We start from the raw sequence: 9,818 nt of genomic DNA, 5'->3' as shown, positions 1-9,818 counted from the left end.
AGTATCCATTCTTTTTATTGTACTTTTTCACAAATCTTCACTACTTTTTTAAAATAGCTCCAAAATAATTAAGACACCTTTCAAACGGAACTTAGAGCACTTACCAACTCAAATATGAAATTATGAGGTGTGTTCAAAAAATAACGGGAATTTTCGTTTTTGAAAAAATATATTTTTTTTAAATCGATTTTTGGGGAAAGCTTTTTGCTTTTTTTGGAAAAATTGGAAATTTGAAAATTCCCGTTATTTTTTGAACACGTCTCGTATACTATTTTGGGTCCACCTTATGCATACTTTTGGGTGTAATTTATTATTAGCTTGTTTAGATCTTTGGCTTAGATTCTCATCATGAATCTCCTCGTAAAGTTCTCTAAACCAAATTGTTGAAGTATTACTTGATAAATACACCCGAGAACTTGCTTTTGTCTTCCGTAAGATGATTACCGTTATAAAAAACGTTATTTTATTGTTATTGTTACGTATTTTCTATTAAAATTTCATTATGTTGCCATTGTTGAAAAGAAAATCAATATTTCTGATAAGGTTAGCGGGAGTTAACGGCACATGGTCGATATCTGCCCACCACGTGTACTACTTAAATATGGTAGACTCATACATTTGTATTGGCACGCATTTCAACTAAACAACAACAAAATACATATGTTTATCGGGAAACACTTGTTTCGATGTACCGTTGCAATGGCCATGCCGTAGGGTTCACTCAATTCAATAGATAGCCAATAGGCAGAAACTGTCGCCAAATTAATCATTTCTAATTAAACTATTTGCTTCTACATGTGTATTTATATATTTGTATATTTGCTTGTATATTTGTATGTGTCTATGTGTGGGTGCAAGGTAATGTGAGTCAATTACATTACATCAATCACCCATTTCGTCTAAGCCATCACTTGCCTACAGTGATTTTGGTAGATATTTTGATATTACCACCAATTTGGCGGTTCACACCTTTCTTCAGTTACGAAACGCACATGGTCCTAAAAGCACTTCGCAATCACGTATAGTCGAAACAGTTATTTTATAGTTTTCTGCCTAACGAAATGCATGAAAGTTTCATATTCTGGAAAAGTGTCGAAATTGTGCAAACACAAATTTGTGAAGAAGTTTTGGTTGAAGCCAGCAGATTTTTGAGAAATAACACCACAAATTACTCATTTGATGGTGGCTGATGGTCGGTAATCTACAGATGTGAATAAGTGTTTTGTATACAATACTGTACTTTTCCTAAACTTGAACAAATATTACAAATTGGACGATTCAACTCAAAAAATGTTTGTAAAAATTTGGAAATTTTACTTATGCTATTATATTTGAGGGTTCAAAATAATATTCCGGTATTGATAAAAGATTTTTTATTCTTGATATGCTCGGTACGATCTTGAGTAGTCACTTTTCACACGTGTTTTTTGTCAAAATGCGGTTTTTATATTTTAGAAAACAATTTTCGAAATCTTTTTTTTTGAATATTTTTGTCATTCAATAATACTTACTAATATTAAATATCAAAATTACGGTCTAAAAATCTATAAAATATTTTAAATATATAAAAATCGGGTTTAGAAAATGGCTTTCGAACTCAGCGAACATCTTCCAACTTCATCAGGCAGCTCCTCAATGCGATATACAACAAATACAAATTATTTTAAATAATAAACACATTAGTTTGAAACGCGCTAAATGCAAATAAATGCATGAGAGATTCCATGAAATAAGTCGGTGAATTGCGTTTTTGAACTTCGTAAGCTTTGTTGCTCAGACGCCAGTTTACAAGTAAACTGCGCTCAATACAGGTCTTCAAGTATTTTGCTCGATATTTTTAACTGAAAGTCATTAAATACCTAACTGCTTGCTCAGTGCTGGCTTTGGTGCGGCGTCAACTCCAAATGAACCAGTTTTTTCCGGGTTCATTGGTTGCTAATAACAGTAATGATAAGCGGTTTGATTTGAATTAGCAAACAGTGGCAATAACCAATCGGACGGAATTTAGCGCATCTTACAAAGAAAATATCTAAAATTAGTTTTATTAAAGGATTGGACTAGACAGTATCTGAGTCCATAACAAGGGAACATGGTTTCAAAGGTGAACAAGTAGTAAAGAAAATATTTTTTTCAAACAAAAATTAATTTTAAATCAAAATTATGCTCTCAATGAGGTGCTAAAATTTAATTATTTCGCTTAAAAATTTTTCAAAAATATTTACTAAGAACCCTATTCGCGAAAGATAGCTAAACTCACTGCCTTCAGCTACTGCCGAGCAAACAACTCTCGTACTGTCACCAGCTACATCACTGTGCATTCAGTGCTGCAGTCAGTTATTCTTATTGTTGTTATTGTTTCTTGCAAACATGTCTTATCATAATCGGAACTAGCGTAGCGTTTTGTGTGTGCTTTCATTGTCGTTTATCTTTATCTCGCTGCCATTCCACGCTGTGCAAAGCGAAATTCACACACATTCAGTGGCTTATCACACAAAATCTTATCCACAAAAAATCTGATCTTTCCCAAAAGCAACGCGCGATCACTAGCATAAGTAAAATAGTACGAGTACTAGCGCTATCCTACTTAGCGTACACGTAAGCGCTCGTGCAGCACCGTTAATTGTGTGCGTGGAAACGCGAATAAATAGTAACTAACGAAAGAATGTGTAGGCGATAGTGGAACGTCGTTGGATGCTGGAAAGCCGATATAGTAAGGAAGAATATGCTGAAGAGTAGTAGCTAAGCTAAGTTAAGCAGTGTAATAATGCAAAGTAATATCGGTTTATAAAACTTTCGTCAGAGTGATAAAACGAATTTAGTCTTTGTTCGGACGCGAGGCTGGGCAGCAGACAGCGTTACTAAAGTGGCATTGCGGGTAAATTGAGGAGAATAAAAATAATAAAAAAAAATAAATATATAAAGAACTGCATAATGAAGTGAATATTAATAAAAATGAGTTGAGACTTGAGAGAATTATTGAAAAATTAATTAAAAAAAAATTATTCAAAAAAATAATTATTTAATAAATTTTATAATCAAAAATATTGTTGAAAAGTGTGTGCGAGCGCTTAATTAAGCTTTTAATAGACATTTAAAAAATTGTGCAATATTTATTGTGTTGAATATATAGCTATAATTTACTATGAAATAAAAAAAATATTAAAAAAAAAAATAAAAAATTGAAAAAAGGACTTTTTTTGTGGAAAAGTGAAAATTTATTAACATTCAAAAGTGCTTAAATTAGCAAAGACAATTTACGAATTAAAAATCAATTAATCATAACTAGTTACACGCTCGAAATTTTTTCAATGCCAATCTCGTTGTCCATTTGCTGTACAATTTATTGGATTAAAAAGCACACGTAAATTGAAAGCGCAGCTTACAGCTTAAAAGCTTAAAAGCTCAGGAGCGCATACAAACAGCATACACACTAACACGAATGCACTTATTTTATATATATTTTATACACTATTAGTAACACGTATAGCTAGTGAAAGAGAGACGTGTAAAGCAAAGCGCAAAGCGTAATAGACGACAGAAAGTGGCCGGACTTTACTTTTTCGTTTAGTGATTTTTCATGCTTTTTGTTTTTTTTTTGTTATTGTTGTTAGTCTGTTTTGTGAATGGAATTGAAATAAATCGCTGATTATCTTCTTAAATTGAATTTAATCAAGACGAACGGACGTTTAATTTCAAGTGTTTCATTGCGCGCGCGCCTCTTCCTCCCCCCACGCGCACACATTCATAATACACGTACTTGTGCTGGACTATGCTACATCGAAGCAGCTGCTGAAATCTCACATACAAATAGTGTACACCTAAATCAACGTTATTAGCGACTGTGTGGAGTCGTTGTGCATCACATATACATAGCGGTAATACAATAGCGCCGCTGAAGCAACCAATTTTGATGATCACTTGTGCACGAAACACTAGTCAGTCGCACGCTTGGGCGGCCTAACGTCGGTTTTTTTTATAGCTAACTGAAGACAGAACTGTTTCGCTGTGTCGGTGTGTGTAGAGGAGCGGAAAATACCATAAAGCGCGTGCCGCTCCAACTTCGAAGCCAAACTCCATTTTGTGCATATTTCATAGAAAACTACACAGAAAATACACAAACAAAGTGCGACTGTTGCAACTAAATCATCAAACATTACTGTAAATCTAGCAGCAGATTCCACACCCCCGAACTAACGCACCACCCCAATCGCTCCGCCTTCACAACGCACCCACTGTGAACATAGAACTTCCAGCTCCCAGCAAGTCGCAACCAACAACCAGTGTCAGCGCCAGTACGCCAGCCCCCAGCACTGCGCATTTGCGTTTGTGTTATATTTATGGTGTTTACATTTTGGTGACAGCACAAACATACAGCGACATAATTTACTGCAGCGCAACGCCGCCGAGTGAAGTAACAGCTGCGCGCGCCGCACAAGCGCCATCAACAAGGTGAAGGTTCAGCGGCAAGGCACCAGGTCCCCAACTATTTCACACAAATATCGTAGTAAACCTTGTAACAGTGAGACACCGCACACAAAATGGCAATAATAGGTGGCGAGGAGACGGCCACGGAGACTATTGATATGGTGCATGTGGAGAAGGTGAAACCGTCGAAATTCGGTGAATTCTGTCGCCGCAATGGCATAAATCCGAATTTGATAATGTTGAAGATAACGCTGTTCGTCATGTATGGCGGTGAGTATTATCATTATTATGCTTTCAATGCGCTTTTGTAATTGCAGATATTTGTAGTTCGAGTTGTGGTTAATAACTATGCAAATAAGCTAGGAATTACTGGTTCGTTTGTTGATTATTTTGAAGTCAGTTTCAAGTAATGCGATTAACCAAATTTAGAGGTAAATAGTTTTTCTTGAGAGCGTTTTGTTCCTTAAATTCTTTTAGCAAATCTTCAGCATGTTCCGAAGTTATCGGTTATATTCAATTGTAGTAAATGAAGATCGTTCCAGCATAATTTTCGTGTATAATGGCTCCGATTGTTCTGATAAATATTAAGACTAATATAAATAAGGTCTCAATTGGTAAAAAGGTCGACAGATTAGTACCTACCGAATTACAAAATATAAAGCGGTTTGAAACCTATCTTTAAAATTAGACGTGTTGGACTATTATACAAATCCATAGTGCCAAGAGAGTATTTTTAAGTGAATATATCTCAAAGGTACAAGTCTTAGATAAAAAATAATCTTATATCTAACTGCTTTCTTATTCCATGTAGCTGTATCGGTTCCATCTTAGAGACTTCGCCTTGGTGTTATCCCGCAATTAGCAGGACCTTTTAAGTTGTAAATCGTCTGCAAATGAGTAGCCTAATTGTGATACAAAAATACTCGAACATTTGTTACTAACTGTCATGAAGTGCTGTATTGTTGGCCGGAGGAAGAAATGGAACCAAATTTAACTTGAATAGATCTCATGGTCAAAAAGAAAAGGTCCTTTCTAGTACTACATTGTATCGGCTGGAGGAAGTGATGGAACCCAACATAAATTAGATAGATCTCTTCTTCTAAGGGAAAGGACCATGTTTAATATTCCATTGTATCGGCCTGATGAAGAGATGGAACCAAACTTAACATAGATAGATCACTTGTTCTAAAAGAAACGATCATAGGTGGAGCTCAACATAACTTACATTAATCTTTTATTTTAGGAGAAAGAACCAATTTTAGTACTCTATTGTATCGCCCGGAGGAAGAGATGGAACCCAACTTAACTGAGATAGATCTCTTGTTCCAGGAGAATGGATATTTTCTAGTACTCTAATGTATCCTCAGATGCCATTTTCATTCCAAAAGTTTTTTTTTTGGAAAAGTTGACCTCAAAAACCTTTCTCTGCATAAATTAATGAAAACCTCTAATCCAATCAAAAAAAAAAAGAGAAAATTTTATATTTAATCAGCTGACTCACTGCAATCTGTCAGTTAATGCCAGTTAAGCTCAACGCTTAATTGTGATTAAAGTTAATTTGTTAATTAATATTTATTAAATTGTGACATTGACACTAACTACAATTACTAGATTTGCTAAGCTCGCACAAGAACTTTAGAAATCCGATACGAATATTTACATAAGCTAATTTGTACAGCACAGCAACAACCACACGCGCATACAAATGCTAATAAGTGGTGTTTGCACTAAGTGAGTTTTGTCGCTTAACCCACACACAGACAAGACATGAAAAAAATGCACATTTCTTTAATATAATAATAAAGTGGATTATGTTGCTGCTGCTGCTGCTGAGCTCGAGTGTAAAAACCAACTAATTTCAAAGTGCCTGAGTGTATTTTTTTGTTGCGTGTACTTTTGTTTTGTGGAAATTAAGAAATCCAGAAAAAGTGGAACGCAAAACCAAAAAGTCAAATGGAAAATTGAAAAAAAATATAAAAATAATAAAGTAAAACAAACAAGCAAGAATTGCCATTGACCGTCATAAGTGACTGACAGATGTATATATGTATGTATTTATGTATGTGTAGAGTACACATGTCATTCGTGTCTAATTTTATACTCTCGCAACAAAAGTAGCTAAGAGAGTATTATAGTTTTGTTCACATAACGGTTGTTTGTAAGTCATAAAACTAAACGAGTTCGATATAGCGTTATGTATATCAAAATTATCAAGATGAAGGGCCGAGTTGAAATTCGGATGTCTGTTTGTCCGTCCGTCCGTCCGTCTGTCATATCTGGATGTAATTATTTCTGAAAAGTGGGCGCGGCCTCTCTCCTAAATAAGTTTTTTGTGAATATCTCGGAAACCAATAAAGCTATATAAAACAAACTTTCTTCAGTCGTTTCCCTTACGTACCCCATTACACAGGATTAAAATTAATATAATCCGATAATAACCACGCCCACCTTCCATACAAAGGTTAGGTTGAAAATGCGTAAAAGAGCGTTAACTTACTAACGGAAAACGCTATCACTAAGAATTAAAAAAAATGGAAAATGGGCTTAGTGTCGCCCACTTACGAGTCAAAAACCATTTCTCAAAAACTACACGACCAATTTGAATATACGTCGGTACATAATACTTTTTAGACACCTTGATGACATGGATGGAAAATGAGGCTTCATATCCGGTTGCTTCACATCCTGTTCCGATTACCCCATATCCGACCACATCATACCCGGTTCCTGTTGCTACATTCATATCCGGTTACTTGACACCCGGTTCCGGTTGTCCCATTTCTGGTTCCGGTAACATCAGTTCCGGTTGAACATATCCGTTTAACCCATATGTGATACCGGTTACCTCACATTCAGGTCCGGTCAACATCATTTCCATTTCTGTTTATCTCATATTCGGTATCCCCACATCCAGTTCCGGTTACCTCATTTCCAGTTCCTATCACCCCATATCCGGCAACATAATACCCGGGCGCCTCATATCCGTGAAACATTTCCGGTTCCGGTTGTCCCATTTCCGGTCCCTTCATTTCCGGTTCGGTTGCTCCATATAGGGTACCGGTTATTCCATTTCCGGTCCCAGTAACATCATTTCTGGTTCCGGTAACCCGGCAGAGCAGAGCAGAGCAGACCTTCAGTGTCATCACTCCGATTTTGATCTTGATGTCATATGAAAGTGAATTGGCATAACTATAACATTAGCGTATTAAATTTAAAAAAAATATTTAACGTAAATTTCTAATAGTGTGTCTCTGTTCCAAAAATTATTAAAATCGTGTAATAACTCCTCCGTATACCTAATTATATGTTTTTCAAAAGCATCGGTTAATATGTGAGATATCTTAGCAAAATTATGTGAGTGTATAGTCTTCGATAGAGTATACCTTGGTTGGTCTTAATAAAACTATAAAATGTTACACCCGAACATAGCCTTTCCTTACTTGTTTAGGTTTGTATGTATAGCAAGAGTCACTTAGCTTGGATCTAAGTCACTTAGCTCTGCAATGGCGTCGCTTTAACACTCACTTGCCCGCAAATTTGCTTATGAAATTCTTTTTAATCCAATTTCATACAAGGCGAAATAGCGAAATTTGTGACTTTATTTACTTATTTACAGCAGCTCGGCAACTTTTTGCTTTATAATCTCAATTAGTTAGGGCATCAAATTGAGTCGAGCTGTGAGTAATGTTTAGTGTTTTGTTATAGCTAAGCTTGAATATATTTTTAGCGCTTGCAGTTTGCCTTAATTACCAACTGCTGTGTCATATTTATTTTCTCCAACCGAAATTTCCTTAAAGATATTAGGATTTTTATTTTTTTTTATATGCTTCAAACTTACTTATATACATATGTATATACACTGTATATATATGTATGAGTACATGTGCCTTGTATCATATAACTAATTGATAATTTCCGAGGCAGAGCAGCAAGAAATAGTAGTAAGTGAAATTAGTCACCGAGTAGCGAGTGCAAAATGACGAGTAAATGAAAAAGTTGACATCAAACAGCAGCTCAATCAGTGGCATCCCCAACAGAACTAAATATATACTGTATGTTTAGCTGGCATTGAGTACCGTAATATGAACTTTCTCAATTGCTCTTTTTCTATACATTTGTATTTGAGAAAGTACTTGAGCTTAGCGATACATATACGTGTTCGCTAAAAAGAAAATCGCTTCTAGGTGCATTTATATTTATATATTGTATATATAGAATTTTTTATACCCACTCTATTCATTTAATAAAACAATCATCGACCATTATATGGGAATACATGTAAATATAAATATATTAGTCCACAGTCGCTTCTTCTCTCTTGTTGTTTTTTCAAGTAGTAATGACAACCAAGTGAAAAAGTGACTACAGCTAATTGGCTGCTTTGTTTTTGCACAAGCTTTCTATATATCCACATATACTATGTGGGTTAGTTAATGCTTACAGTTGTTTTGCTTCTAAATTCTAGTTAATTTAATACAAGCGCTAAACTCTAGATTAAACTATTTTTTCAATGTTAGATTTACGTGCGATAAATTAACTCAAGCAACAATGCCATTGACGAGCCATTTTTTGTAGTACATCCATACAACCTTCGTTTCATCACAGCTGTGCTACACGGCGTATGAGTGCGCTATAAAGTTTTGCGGCGAAAGCTGGAAAGTGTTGACAAAAATTAAATAAAAATAGAAAAAAATATATTTTTTAAATAAAAATTAATAATAAATAGAAAAATTATAAAATAAAAAAAAAATATATAATATTGAAAAAATTCCCGTTATTTTTCGAACATATTATTTTAAATTTTTTTTTCAATGAACAATATCAAGATTTGGAAGCTCTATTTTCTATCTAGGAACTACGGGAAAATATATATAATAAAATATTCTTGTTTAAACTGAGTATTAATGACCATTATTTTTTTAGGAATATATATATTGTTTTCATTAGGGAGATTTTTTTATGTGGTGGGTCCCAAGCCCTACGCACAACCGCACAAGCGGGCTTCGCCTTCTCACTTTAGCTCGCCTCCAAACGGATGTCTGTTAGCTACCCAGGGGATACTTGGTCTAAAACCGGAAGTCGTGAGCTGCTTGAGTCATATGCAAAAGAATCGTTCCTGGCCACTCCCAAGTGAATGGCAATCAGAAACTTTCCTCACTTGCGTGAACTTCTACATATGACCCCATCCCCCCATTTTATACGACGACATTGACATAGTTCAGCGAATAAAAAGACAGCGGCTACGCTGACTAGGTCATGTTGTACGGATGGAAGAAAACACTCCAGCTCTGAAAGTATTCGATGCAGTACCCGCTGGAGGAAGCCGCGGAAGAGGACGACCTCCACTCCGGTGGAAAGACCAAGTGCAAAGTGACCTGGCTTCACTTGGTGTT

The 9,818-nt window shown here is 35.3% G+C and overlaps 1 protein-coding gene across 2 annotated transcripts in view; it reads left to right on the top strand.

Moving 5' to 3' along the window:
- Positions 1-2,731: 2,731 nt before the first annotated feature.
- The window catches only part of LOC105214173 (uncharacterized), a 46,714-nt gene continuing 39,627 nt past the window's right edge, over positions 2,732-9,818 (top strand). The window contains exons 1-2 of one of the 2 annotated variants that reach the window (XM_029041578.2): positions 2,732-2,875; positions 3,612-4,695. In XM_029041578.2, coding sequence (XP_028897411.2) covers positions 4,539-4,695 — 157 coding nt within the window. In that variant the 5' untranslated portion in view covers positions 2,732-2,875; positions 3,612-4,538. Of the gene's footprint in view, positions 4,696-9,818 lie in introns of both variants that reach the window. The other variant, XM_029041579.2, reaches the window with a different exon arrangement.

This window comes from Zeugodacus cucurbitae, chromosome 3 (genome assembly GCF_028554725.1).
Source record: "Zeugodacus cucurbitae isolate PBARC_wt_2022May chromosome 3, idZeuCucr1.2, whole genome shotgun sequence".
Lineage (NCBI taxonomy): Eukaryota > Metazoa > Arthropoda > Insecta > Diptera > Tephritidae > Zeugodacus > Zeugodacus cucurbitae.
Note: the sequence above shows the minus strand (reverse complement) of the source record. Positions and strands in the feature narration are given on the sequence as shown.